This window comes from Otolemur garnettii, unplaced genomic scaffold (assembly GCF_000181295.1).
Source record: "Otolemur garnettii isolate 467f Iridium unplaced genomic scaffold, OtoGar3 scaffold00012, whole genome shotgun sequence".
Lineage (NCBI taxonomy): Eukaryota > Metazoa > Chordata > Mammalia > Primates > Galagidae > Otolemur > Otolemur garnettii.
The window spans coordinates 26,889,286-26,903,427 of NW_003852407.1; the positions used below are offsets into that span (position 1 = coordinate 26,889,286).

Consider the following 14,142-nt stretch of genomic DNA (forward strand, 5'->3'; position numbering starts at 1 on the left):
ACTCCTCCATGCAACGCACCCACACATTCCTCCAGGGCTCAGGGAAGGCCGGCACCTATCAGGGCCAACCAGAATGAGGCCAGACCCTAGTCTAAGACTGAGGGATACCTCATGGGCGCAGGCTAGGCCTCTGGGACTACTGAGGGGCACATGGCGGGGGGGGGGGCAGCTGACGGGGCAGGGCAGGGCCTGACAACAAGGCAAACTTTGATAAGCAGTTCTCCATAATCACTTCTCAGCAATTATTTGTTATTATCACAGTTTAACATTATAAAATTAACAAAAATAATATAAATATTGTATTCTGGTGAAATAGCCACATGGCAGCCCAAAACCATATATTCCCTTCTTGTTCTCCCACCCGTTCGTGCATTCTTTCCAAAAATTGGGACTTTTTAAAATGCCGTGGGACATGGGACAAATTGTTCAAAAGCGGGACGTCTGGTCACCCTATTGTAAGGCATCTGCCCCCACTGCACATCTTCTTGGATGATCTGGGTTTAACAATTTTCTTTCTACAGAATATACCATCTACAGAAACGAAAACAATGCAACTTGCTGAATGTGCGTCTTCATCGGATAAGGCCGTATTTAAATACTTGCCATCATAATTTGTTGAAGGGAGAAATCAACTGTAAACATTTACACAGTAAAGGAAATACCCGTGTGTGTGTGTTAAAGATCTAACACTCATTGTCTTTTAAGTTGGCAGAAATACAAAAGTGAAAATTCTATAAATAACTGACTTCTACAATATGTGACCATAAATTATCCAATTTTCCATGACACTCAAAAGTTATAATTGTTTACTCAGAAGACTTAGCTATCATGTGCTCAAATAAGAAAAGATCACTTACCCCTTCCCAAAAGGTAAAATCTTGAATATATTAACCAGCAAGGTACATACTATGTTATGATTAGACCATGCCTCCGTATGTCAACTTATAAAAATGCATTCAGCATACATAAAATATACATTAAAGATTTATCTCATCATAGGCACAATCTAATACAAAAATATATTTGACATTTATAAATTAGAAGATCCATTTGAGAGCCTCCAAAATCGGAAAGGGAAGGGAATGATAACATAAAAAAGAAAGCACACATAGATGCAGAGTTCCACGTATATGATTATTTTCTTCTTTAGCAAGGGGTTAATAGCAGTTTACACCAAACCGAGTTACCGGGCAGATCACAATCAGTTCACAGGTTGGATGAGTTAGAGCACACAGGCCAGATGACTATTACGAATCACTCAGCTCAGTATGTACTCGGGGTTCAGTCAGCCTCATAGTACACCCTATTCACACTACAGCATCCAGAATCTCCACCCCTCCACTCTCTGTGCTCTACTACCATGTTAACACAGATGTGCCACATGGGATAGCTGCACCAAACCTAGGATAGACCGTTGTTTGCTTTGTTTTGTTTTGTTTTTTTGAGACAGTCTTATTATGTTACCTTTGGTAGAGTGCCATGGTGTCACAGCTCACAGCAACCTCTAACCCTTGGGCTTAAGCTATTCTCTTGCCTCAGCTTCCCAAGTAGGTGCCTGCCACAACGCCCGGCTATTTTTTGTTGCAGTATCATTGTTGTTTAGCTGGCCTGAGCTGGGTTTGAACCTGCCAGCCCTGGTGTATGTGGCTGGCGCCCTAGCTGCTGAGCTATAGGCATTGAGCCAGGCTAGACTGTTTTTAAACAGACTTAGGCTTGGACTAGTAAAGAAAACCTACTGGATGGTGTTGCAAAGTTGTCTATCTAGTTGAATGAGCTAAACACAAACTTATTTAAAATCCTGAAATCTTTATGGGGAAATAAAAGTAAATTTTTTCAGCAGGCAGAATAGATTTTTAAAAATTTCCAAAGCGCAGGACCTTATGTAATCTTTGAATATGGAATAATTCAAAAGGAAGAACTTCATGATTCAGAGCGTTCAACAATTACAACAGAAAAGTCGGTCACCTATACTGTAGACTAAGCAGAGAACAAAATGGCCATAGCAATCTTATAAAGATTCATAATATTCTTCCTTTCAGCCTAGATGAAACTAGGTATCCAATATTTTTGGACACCAGTATTTCTTTTCAGAAAATTTTTCTCTTCTTGGCTTGTGGATGTACTCATTCATTGAATGTAGGACAACAATCTTCTCACCTAAAATCCACACAGAATTCACATCAGGAAGACAGTCCATGTGAATAAACTTTGGAAACAGTCCACCAGAAAGTGGTAACAGATGAATATAGTTAGCCAGTCAGTGAGAAATAGTAACTTCTTTCAAAGAAATTATCATTTCCTCAAAACAGGTTTAAGTTAGATTAAATGTGCCAACATACAGCTGCTTTGCCCATGTTTTAATTTGAAAAGAAAAATTAAAATACTAACATCATATGGGATCATGTGTCAGCCAAAAGGATATGTAAATAAATGATACTCTAAGACATACCCTTTAGCCCAATATATATTTTTTAAAAAATCTAACCTTAAGACTGAACCAAATTATGGCAAAGATTCTTAAAAGTGGCTGAGGTATTTAGATTCTTCAAAACCACAGCTGTGCAGTACTGGGCAGGTAGATAAATTAAATGACAATGAAAATGAGCAATAAAGCATAAAAAATAACTTTAAACTCCTTTTATAATGTCTAAAAACCTGAGCTAAGGGAAAATGATTAAATCCTGGCAATACACAGCCCAGCAAATGTTTCACCATCAAATATTTGGAGGCAAAAATCTATGTTCATTCAAGAATAGCATTTTCAAGTAATTGTTAAAAGATTTCCAAAAGTTGATAATTAGACAATTTTACAAAGAAATGGAAACACCTAAAATGTAGGTTCTATTTACCTAATCTATAAACTAGACTTTTTTTTTTTGCAGTTTCTGGCCAGGGCCCGGTTTGAACCCGCCACCTCTGGCATATGGGGCCGGTGCCCTACTCCTTTGAGCCACAGGTACTGCCCCTATAAACCAGACTTTTTAATAGATTAGCCAAAGGGTTATAAAATTATCTTCTGTTTGCTCCTACCTGGTTGGCTTTCAAAAGAAAATGAATGTCCATCATTTTGAAACATCTTGCAGACAGTCTGGAGATGAACATTTTTGATGACATAACTTCAGCTGAAGAGCATTTGTTCTTTTAGTAAAACATGGAATTCTGGGTTATTAACATGTATCATTTTTACAATAAGAGAATATTTAGTTGGTGGTTAGGAAACCTGCTTTCTATTCATTGCTGTGCTAATAATAGGGATAATTAATTGGGATAAGCCAATTAGCCTTTCTGGGCCTGAGTTTCATGGCCTGTAAGGTGGGGGAAAGAATATCTGTGCTATGTCATTCACAGAGGATAAAGTAAACACTAGAAAGCACTTTTATTTTTTCAAAACACAATATAAATGCTATGCCATGATACTGTTAATATTTTTACAATTATTACCTCGTCATGTTACCCATTCAGATATGTGCTCAAGGTAGGTGTTCCTACAAGATCATTTCATAGGTTGAATATTTAGTTCGATTTTATTTTAAAAATAAATTGCAAAACTAAAATGTTTGAACAAGGTCACTTAACCTTCTCCCCAGGTGATCATCATCATCATCATCATTACTTTTTAGCTATATGTTTAAAAGAGGACATCTTTAATATGTCAGCTTAACTGGGCAAATGTGTCCCTGGCACAGGTGGTTTTTCAGAAGAAAAGCCGATCTTCACAAGAGTCTTGTCTTCTGCTTTTATTTTAAAGTGCAGACCCTGGGTGGGGAGGGACAGAGCGGGCACGCTGGGTCTGTCACTGAGGAACCAATTCCCGCAGAGAGGCCAGAGCAGCATGGATGCGGACATGCAATCTGTTTTCAAAGTCGTAGCCAGAGAAGTCCTCCTGTAAGAGCAAAGGGAGACATTGGCAAAGCTCTGTTAGCTAAGTGTGTACAATGCACTGCAGAGTAAGTCACACCGAGCTGGGTACTTCCCAAAGTCAAGTCCCTCTCACTGCTAGCTAGCAAAGGCTGCACGTCCTCTTGACTTTCTTACTCTCCAAAACAAAAACTCTGTATTCATTTAAAACATGTCAATGGAATGTCAATCAAGTTCCCCTTGGACAATTTTCCTTGTTTTCCTTGGCACAGTTAGTCTTAGGTTGTGTTCAGCGTATGTGACTGTCAGAAATCCTTCATTCAAGAATGTAGATATGAAATCTAAAGTTATTTTCCCACACTAAGACTAGAGCCTTTCTACAGCAAGAGGAACCACTTCATAGGAGGCTCTTATGATCTTGGTAGTTTCACTTAAAAATCAAGTGCTCACTGATTCGATTAGTTATCACTTCTCCTTTTCAGAAATATCACCCACCAGAACATCACCTCACAGACTTTCTTGAATTCAGGCTCGGGTGTACCCTGCACAGGATAAGTAGGGCCCCTGAGAAAAAACAGATTCATGATTTTTTACCTTTGCTTGAAGAAGGAGAGTTCTGCCTCTTCCAACAGTCTGTGAACAGAGGAGAAACATATTATCTCTTAATAGCTACATTTACATATACTCAAGCAAAAAATGTTATAAAAGGAGGATATGTTAATTTAAACAATTTATAGTAGACACAGCAGTCAGCTGTCCAGGACGGCCCAAACTCCTGGGTTTTAGCAATCCTCCCACCTCAGCCTCCTGAGTCATGCACCACCAGACCTTGCCTCTATTTCCTTTTGAAGGCACTATATCAACAAATAGGACAGTTTTGTTATATTTTATGCATATCTATTAAGACTGCATGAAAAGTAAACATTCATTAAAACAAAGAATATGGTTTTTGAACTTTCTACCTCAATTCATAAAAACTGCACTTTTTTGGGTTAAAATTAGACTTTCAAATTAAAACATTCTCTAATTAAAAGCCCATCTTTGGCAGGATAGGCTATATGTTTAAGGATCAGGCTGAAGCCATATTTTTATTGATTTAGTTGAATGTTTAGAAAGCTCACATGTGAAAATTGAGTTAAATTTACTAAAACTTAAAAAATTTTAAAGCTAACATATGGAGCTCATGTTGAGCTCCTAAAAGAAGGTACCAGGCAAATGTAGGCACTACTAAAACTTAAAATGACAAAAAAACCCTATCCTAGGGCAGCACCATGGCTCAGTGGGTAGGGTGCTAGCCATATACACTGAGGCTGGCGAGTTCAAACCTGGCCTGGGTCAGCTAAAACAACAATGACAACTGCAACAACAACAATAAAAAACTAGCCTGGCATTGTGGTGGGCACCTATATAGTCCCAGCTACTTGAGAGGCTGAGTTAAAAGAATCACTTAAGCCCAAGAGTTTGAGGTTGCTCTGAGCTGTGATGCCACAGCACTCTACCCCGGGTGACAGCTTGAGACTCTGTCTCAAAATAAATAAATAAATAAATAAAAATAAAATAAAATAAAATAAACCTCCACCCCATTACTAATGTAAATACATGTTTTTATAGTAACCATCAACTCACATTTGCACGGCATTCTGAAAATATTTCAGTAATTATGTACATTTTATGCATTGATTTTCACTATAATTTTTATTAAATAGGCAAAGGAGGTTCTTTTTAGTCTCATTTTATAGATTAGAAAGAAAAAATGTGGTGAAGGAACTTAAACAGTGTTGCCTACTGAAATAAATGGCAGTGCTAGAACAACGTAGTTCTGTATTCTTCTCAATGAACCACACTGCATCATATTATACTATCTCAAAAAGGCAATGATTTTCCCCTCAAATGAATCTTTTTCTGAAAAGCTGCCTTTGTACAGTCATGCATCACAAAGGACATTTCAGTCAATGACAGGGAACATATGACAATATTCCCATAGATTATGATGACGCTGAACAGTTCCTATCACTTAGTGATATCACCGTTGTCACGCTGTCGTGGTATAAAGGCCTTACTCACCTGTTGGTGGTGATGCTGGTGTAAATAAACATGCTGCACTGCTAGCTGTAGAATAGCCCAGCACTCGTAACTACATATAAAATGCAATGCTTGATAGCGACAGTAAATGACTATGTGACTGGTCTATGGGATTATCATACGGTACTTTTTCCATGCTATTGCATAGTGTATTTCTACTTATAAAACACTGTGACGGCTCGGCGCCTATAGCTCAACCGGCTAAGGCGTCAGCCACGTACACCTAAGGTGGCGGGTTCAAATCCCCAGCCCGGCCCCGCCAAAAACAACAATGACGGCTGCAACCAAAAAATAGCCCGGAGTTGTGGCGGGCGCCTGTGGTCCCAGCTACTTGGGAGGCGGAGGCAGGAGACTCGCTTGAGCCCAGGAGTTGGAGGTTGCTGTGAGCTGTAATGCCACGGCACTCTACCCAGGGGGACAGCTTGAGGCTCTGTCTCAAAAAAAAAAAAAAAAAAAAAAAAAAACTGTGACACAGCCTCAGGCAGGTCCTACAGGAGGAAATCCAGATGGTGGCATTGTTATCATAGGAGACAACAACTCCATGTATGGAGTTGCCATACACCGAGGCTGACGAATTACACTGAGGCTGACGAATTCGAACCCGGGAAGGCAGTGGAAGATGAGAAGGTGGAAGGCAGTGACACTGATGAGGAGATGGAATGTTGCAGCTCGTACAGCCTATGGCTAGGAGGAGTGTGAGTTATAAGAATACCCGTATAGCTAAATAATAGAGCACCTTGGTGAAAGGGCATGGAGAGGGATTTAGCTCTCCTAACAAGCATGAGAGAGCTTGAGAGATGAGAGCAGTGGTGAATCTGCATCTACACCTGCGGTGTTGAGAGGCACAAGCTCAGCCTTACAGTAGGCTGGAGGACCAGGCAGTCAGGAGTATGCGCATTCTATCACGGACCTGCTCACTCTGACTCTGTCTCCTCTCCTGCATGTGGAATGCCAGCACGGCGTCTCTCTGCTGAAGATTACCAAGCTCTGCTAAAGACTAAGATCTATCTATTCTAAGAAGACTGCTTTACTCTCTCTAAGACTCTCTCTCTCCTGCTGAAGTAGATAGCCCTCAGGCACCTAAGAGAAATGGTTCCTGAGCAAGGTAGCTTAGCCATCTGCATCCGGAACCTAATTAAGCCCCGCCCGAGACCTGGCCAGTCCCGGGCCCTGATAAGAAGTGGCAGGAGTGGGATGTGACAATGGAAGACACTGACACTGATATTTCCAACCCTGTGTAGCCCTAGTCTAATGTACATATTTTGTCTTAGTTTTTAGTAAAAAGATGTTTAAAAAATAAATATAGGTCAGGTGTGCTGGCTCATCCTATAATCTTGGCACTGTGAAAGGCCAGGGTGGGAGGATTGCTTGAGCCTAGGAGCTGAGGCCAGCTTGGGCACCGCAGTGAGAAATGTTGGCCAGGTGCAGAGGTGTAAGCCCGTAATCCTTGCTACTAGGCAGGATGAGGCAGGAGGATTGGTTTAGGCCAGGAGTTTGAGGTTGCGGTGAGCTATGATGACACCACTGCACCCTAGTTCAGGTAACAAACTAAGACCCCGTGTCAGTAATAATAATAATGATGATAAATCCAAAAATTATAAAAATAGAAAAAAGTTTATAGAATAAGGGTATAAAGAAAATATTTCTGTACAACTGTATAATGTATTTCTCTTTTAAGTGTTTTTATAAAAGTCAAAAAGTTAAAAAATAAAAAGATAAAGGAAGGTACAGTGAACTAAGGTTAATTTATTATTGGAGAAAAATACCTGTACTGTCTACAAATTTAGTGTAGTCGAAATGTGCAGTGTTTATAATCTACAGTAGTGTGCAGTAACGTCCTAGGCCTGCGCCGTCGCCACACGCTCATTCATCCAGACCAACTTCCCGTCCTGCAAGCTCCATTTGTGCTAAGTCCCCTACAGAGGTGTACCACTTATCTTCTATACCATATTTTTATTGTAACTTCTCTAGGTGTAGATATGCTTAGATACACAAACACTTGTCCTCATGTTACAACTGCCTACAGTATTCACTACAGTGAAATGCTGCACAGGCTGACAGCCAAGGAGCCATAGGTTATACCAAGTGTATAGTAGGCTGTGCCATCTGGGTGTGTGTAAATACACTCTAATGAAGTCTGCAGAGTGATGCATTAGAATGTACCCTGTCATGAAGAGATGCACAACGGTAATTTTAAGTCTAGAGAAGAAATTACCATCTTAAAGACAGTAAGACAGGAGTAGTAGCTTCTTATACTCACCCTACGTGAAATCAAGGAAAACAAAATGAGGAACACTATGTTCAATCAACTTATTTGAAATGAAGGATGCTTTGTGCCTGCTCACCTGGACATTTGTGCTGATGAACGTTATAGACAGACAGACAGACAGACAGACAGACAGATAGATAGATCGATCTTACCTCTGGTTTGTCTATTAGAAGACAGCCAAGTTCGTAGCAGGCATACGGCTGGACATAGGAGTTAGTCTGACGACACAACTCATCTTTAACAGCTCGCTGAAAGAACTGTAAGTAATATAAATGTTCTTGGAATTCATTCATTTTCCTACTTAGCGTAAGGCTTATCACAATCTTCTGGAGGCAGCAAGAGGGACTCATTTTCCTTTTGTTTTCCGGCTCTGACTTTCTCTTCTTTCCTCATCTTCATTCCTTCCCACTCACCTCTCAGATGGCCTTGATGGGCCTGCCTGGGAAGCTTCCACCAGAACCTGTTGTCACAGTCTGCCTAAGTTATGCTACTTATTTTTCCAGTGGACACACGAGCCTACACTGATTTGACCGCTCAGAACATCTTGATCTACATCTAAAAGTCTAAACATCCCATTTCAATATTTAAAATAGAAAACACACGAGCCAAGAACCATCTCTTGACAGGCATCTTGACTGTATTTTGCTGGCACGTACGCATTTGCGCTAAAATAAGCTATTTAGAACTGTAATAACTATCGTAACCCCCTACTGAAAGATTAATTTTAAATTACAATATAAGCGCATTCACATTGTAGGATTTAAAAGCCAGAAGTCTCCTAATCCTATACACGAACTCTTTCAAAGAGGAGTCAAGTACAAGTGGGACAGACTCATTCAAAAGAACAACACGGACAAAAATCTTGGTTAGAAAAATCCTTCCAACTATATTTGAAAATAATTAGTGGTTCTTTTTCATACAATATGTACAAGACTATCCTAAGCTGACAACTTTCTAGACCTCAACTCCAGCCCGACATCGGGGATCTGAGTCACATGGAGGAAACAAGCACTGAACATACGTCTGATGTTTTTGGTTTTGTCTAACTGTGAAGCTTCCCACTGATCCTTCAGAGTGCCTCCTTTCCTCCTCTCTCTGGCTGAAAATGTCATCTTTGATAAACAGTAAGTATTAGGAAAAAAGCCAAACATGACAAAGTAGTCTAAAGATCTGTCGTTACATTACAAATGAACAGTATTAACCAACTTTTGGCATCCAAAATGATGACTTTGATCAAATAAAGTCGATCAAGTTTATATTGTAATGGGAGGTTTGGTTTTTCTAGGGCTTTTTAATTTTTCTTATTCATAAGCACATATGTGTTTATAATTCATTTGCTTCAGCCAGACATTAACCACTTACCTGAATAGCGTCTTGTGAGTTTCCTAGACATTTGTGAATGGCACCAAGAAGCAAATACTTTAATCCGACAACAGATGAGTCGTCCACTTCATGGCAAGCTTCAGAAGAAGGGGAGTGAACAGAGTGGGAAGTAAATACATTCACTTAGTCCCTTAAATACCACGAACAGTGAAGGGAATATTTCATTATTTACTTATTCAGTTGATATTTTTTGTGCCCCCAACTCAGAAAGTACGCATCCTTCATCCTTTAGTACCTTTTGTCAAAAAAAGACCAAACTCTCACACTTCATAGAGCCAAGAAGACTCAAAATTGAACCATATTATTACTAAGTGGAAAAAGCACAGCTGAAAAGGTTATATGCTGTATGATTCCAACCATGTAACATTCTAGAAAATGTCTCCAAAACTATGGGGACAGTAAAAATATCAGTGGTTTCCAGGAGTACAGGGGAGAGGGAGGGATAAAGAGGCAGAGAATAGAGGGGTTTTAGGGCAGTGAAACCACACTGTAGGGTCCTACCACGGTGGACACAGGTCATCATACATTGGTCCACAACACAGGGCGTGCAACACCAAGAAGGAACCTGATGTGAACTGCGGAGTCGGGTGATGACGGTGTGTCAACACCGGTTCATTGATAGTAACAAGGTACCACACCGGGGCAGGGCACCATAGTGGGGGATGATGGGGGAGGAGTGGGCAGATTCTCTCTAGACTTTCTGCTCAATTCTGCTGTGAACCTAACTAACACAGCTCCAGGAAAGTTCTATTAATTTTTAAAAGTTACCTCACATTAAATTAAAAAAAACATGCAGTTTGTATGTTTACATGTTTGTATGAAGTACTGTGCTGCTCAGTGAGAGGAGAGAAGAACTGATCCCTCCACTTGAAGAAGCTTGTTGGGTGGGAATGGATGCCCACAGAGACGGTTACAGAAATAAGAAACGTGGGAACTGGAAACACAGTGGGGTTATCAGGGGAGCAAAGGATGTAATGTAATTACTTCCATGGAGCAATAAAGATACTGAGCTTCAGTAAGATTATACATATGGATATAATGAGCTCAAGATACAAAACAATGGGGAGGAGGAGGGGAGGGTGAGGAAGAGAATCTGGACCAGCAGAGGCAGGAGCTCCTCCAAAAGCCAGGCTGAGAATAACATGCACCCCGCACTCCCCACCACCCCCACCTTATAATAACTCAGAACATAGCAAGACCCATCTCTAACACATAAACAAGCAAACAAACAAACAAAACCATCATGATGCTAAAAATAAATAAACCCTTTGCCAAGAAAAAAACATAATCCTGCCCTTAAGAAATGTGGGGGAGACGGACAGTACCGAAGACAAAGGGGGCAAAACATGTTACATTCTTGCGACGCTAAGGGGAAACATACAGCCTGGCGGGGGGACTGGAGGCATGTGTGTCTGTGTGTGTGTGTGTGTGTCTGTGTCTGTGTCTGTGTGTGTGGGGGGAAGGCAGTATGAGCCTCCCTGGAAATGTAACCTCTGAAGAGAAGGAGTGAGAGCCACAAGGCAGTTTTGGGTAAGGTGACCAGATTTTAGCATGGTAAAGCAGGACACCATGGGGGGGGGCGGGGCCTGACAACAATGCAAACTTTGACAAGGAGTTCTCGATAATCAGTTCTCAACAATTATTTGTTATTATTAAAGTCTAACATTATAAAATTAACAAAAATAATATAAAACACATATTCTGGCGAAATAGCCACATGGCAGCTGAAAACCGTATATTCCCTTCCTGTTCTCCCGTGTTCCCTAGCTTGTCGTGCATTCTTTCCAAAAAGTGGGGCTTTTTAAAAATGCCACAGGACAAATTGTTAAAAATCAGGACTGTCCCGCCAAAAGCAGGATGTCTGGTCACCTTACTGGGGGGTGGGGTGGGGGGGTGGCGCTACTTGTTTGTTCCAGACAGTTTGGCTCCTTCTGAGCTAATTGTCCTTGCCTAGAAGTCAGGGAAAGAGCCATTTCCTTCTGATACTTAGCCCAGGAGGGGAGTAGGGAGTTTACATTAGCCTTTTCATTTCCAAATGAAGTTACATTAACCTCTTCATTCCCAAATGGAGTTACATTAACCTTTTTAGCAGCCAAAACCTGTATATTCCCTTCCCATTCTTCTGCTGTTCCCTAGCTTGTCATGCATTCTTTCAGAAAATCGGGACTTTTTTAAAACGTCCCAGGACACAGGACAAATTGTTAAAAATTGGGACTGTCCTGCCAAAAGCGGGACGTCTGGTCACGGTAGGTTTGGGGCAGGAGCACTAGAGGACAGAGACAAGGGTGAGGGCAAAGGAGTGGTGGCCAGCACGTACCAGGCTCACTGGAGGAGCCAAGTGAGTGGAGAGAGGGAAGCACAGGGAGAGGCAACGGCACTGGGGGTTCCAGACTTTGGCAATGCCCACCACCGAATGGACTTGCACTTCTCCTTGGAATGTGATGAGAGACAGAGGGTTCTGGGAAGCAGCTGACACAATGGGACTCAGCAATGCCTGCTGTGCTGAGACAGCTTTAAAATGCTGAGGAAGAACGCACTGGAGACAGGCAGGTAGGTGGGTGGGGAAAAGGCTTTGAATGAAACCACCAGATATCACAATCACAACCAAACTACCTCTGTTGATAAAGGGAGTTACAGAGGGGACTCTGTTAATCTAAATGCAACATACCAGGTGAGTATTTGGAAAGAGTTTAGGAAATGCTATGAGACACACTGCCCACTTTCAGTTTAACATACTCTATACAGTCAGATCCATTTGTATCATTATTGCTTAACAAGGAGGAATTACATAATCTAATTAGTAGATCTCAGAATTGGGTTAAGTTTTAACAAAGATATTAGGGAATTATCTCATGTTTACTCCAGGGACTGTCTCCCTCTCCAAGAACACATCTTTGTTGTTAGTTTATTTTGATACTGGAAAGGGGCTCAGAGAATATTTAGTCAAATCTTATAAAACTGACAATTGTGCCTGTCAATTACTATCTTACCCTTGCTTTGTGTAAAATACATGGTCTTGCACTTGTACATCAAAACCCCCCTGAAGATCCCTCATTATTCCTTTGAGTTAGACATTAATAGGTGTCCTATACTTGCTTCAGCACCAATAGGGTGTTTTTAAATTGTGCGAATCCTTTTTAAAGGAACACAGAAGAATTTAACATATCCAAGAAAATTGTTTCCTGTCAAGTTGCTCCTCGGGAGGGTTGCACATCTATTCTAATTGCAAGGCCACTTTGCAAAACTTTTTAGGGGGTTTCATTCCTGTGGCTGCTAGAATAGCAACATTGGCAATGTTCTGACCTTTAAGGGATAATTATTTTTTAAAAGAAATAGCCAAAAGGCATCTACAGAAAGATGTGATGATAAAAATATGTGATGTGGCTCAGCGCCTGTGGCTCAAGTGGCTAAGGTGCCAGCCATGTACACCTGAGGTGGCGAGTTCGTATCCAGCCAGGGCCCGCCAAAAACAATGACAGCTGCAACCAAAAAAAAAATAGCCGGGCGTTGTGGCAGGCACCTGTAGTCCCAGCAACTTGGGAGGCTGAGGCAGGAGACTTGCTTGAGCCCAGGAGTTGGAGGTTGCTGTGAGCTGTGATGCCATCGCACTCTACCCAGGGGAATGGTTTGAGGCTCTGTCTCAAAAAAAAAAAAATATGACTCAATGGATTGATCATGCCATATTTGGTCAAAAACAAGAGTGATCAAAGAAAAAAGAATGTGACAAATTTTCTACAGTGGTTTACAAACTATTTCAAAATATTATGTCTAAAATGTCAATACTACGTCTTTCAGGAAAGGGCAGCACATACATGAATAAGAATTTATTTCCAAAGAAAATCGAAACCACCCTTTCAGATGTGTGCATTTTTATTTTAACACAAAAATTTTGCCTTATAATTGTATTTCTAGGGGCGTGATTTAAAACTCTTCACGGCCCCAGGAAGATGAAGCTGTGTGGAGGGCAGGGTTAGAGCTCTGCTCCTCCGTGTATCGGCCTGAGAGCGGTAGCACCCACCCAGGCTCTTCCCGAAGCTGGGCAGGCTTTGCAGTGTGGAGCGAATGGTTTGCAGGACTACAAAGAGCCATTCTAGGCTGGGCACGGCGGCTCACACCTGTAATCTTAGCACCTGGGAGGCTGAGGTGGGTGGGCTGCCTGAGCTCACAGAGAGAGAGAGAGCCAGAGAGAGACCCATCTCTTAAAAAAAAAAAAGAAACAAAAATAGCCAGGCATGTGGTGGGCACCTATAGTCCCAGCTATTTGAGAGGCTGAGACAAGAGAATCACTTAAGCCCATAAGTTTGTGGTTGCTGTGAGCTGTGAGGCTGCAGCACTCTACTGAGGGTGACAAAGTGAAAGTGTCTAAAAAAAAGCCCTTCTACTATCTACCACTGAACCATTAGAAAAATGTTATTTCTGGCTCGGCGCCTATAGCTCAACCGGCTAAGGCGCAAGCCACGTACACCTAAGGTGGCGGGTTCGAATCCCCAGCCCGGACCTGCCAAACAACAATGACGGCTGCAACCAAAAAATATCCGGGCGTTGTGGCG

At 41.4% G+C, this 14,142-nt stretch overlaps 1 protein-coding gene across 3 annotated transcripts in view; it reads right to left on the reverse strand.

Moving 5' to 3' along the window:
* Positions 1-3,347: 3,347 nt before the first annotated feature.
* TTC39C (tetratricopeptide repeat domain 39C) overlaps positions 3,348-14,142 on the reverse strand; it is a 130,071-nt gene continuing 119,276 nt past the window's right edge. For all 3 annotated transcript variants that reach the window (XM_003784780.3, XM_023510242.1, XM_023510243.1), the window contains 4 exons: positions 9,572-9,669; positions 8,362-8,466; positions 4,453-4,491; positions 3,348-3,883 (listed from right to left, as the gene is read on the reverse strand). In XM_003784780.3, coding sequence (XP_003784828.1) covers positions 3,794-3,883; positions 4,453-4,491; positions 8,362-8,466; positions 9,572-9,669 — 332 coding nt within the window. In that variant the 3' untranslated portion in view covers positions 3,348-3,793. The remainder of the gene's footprint in view (positions 3,884-4,452; positions 4,492-8,361; positions 8,467-9,571; positions 9,670-14,142) is intronic.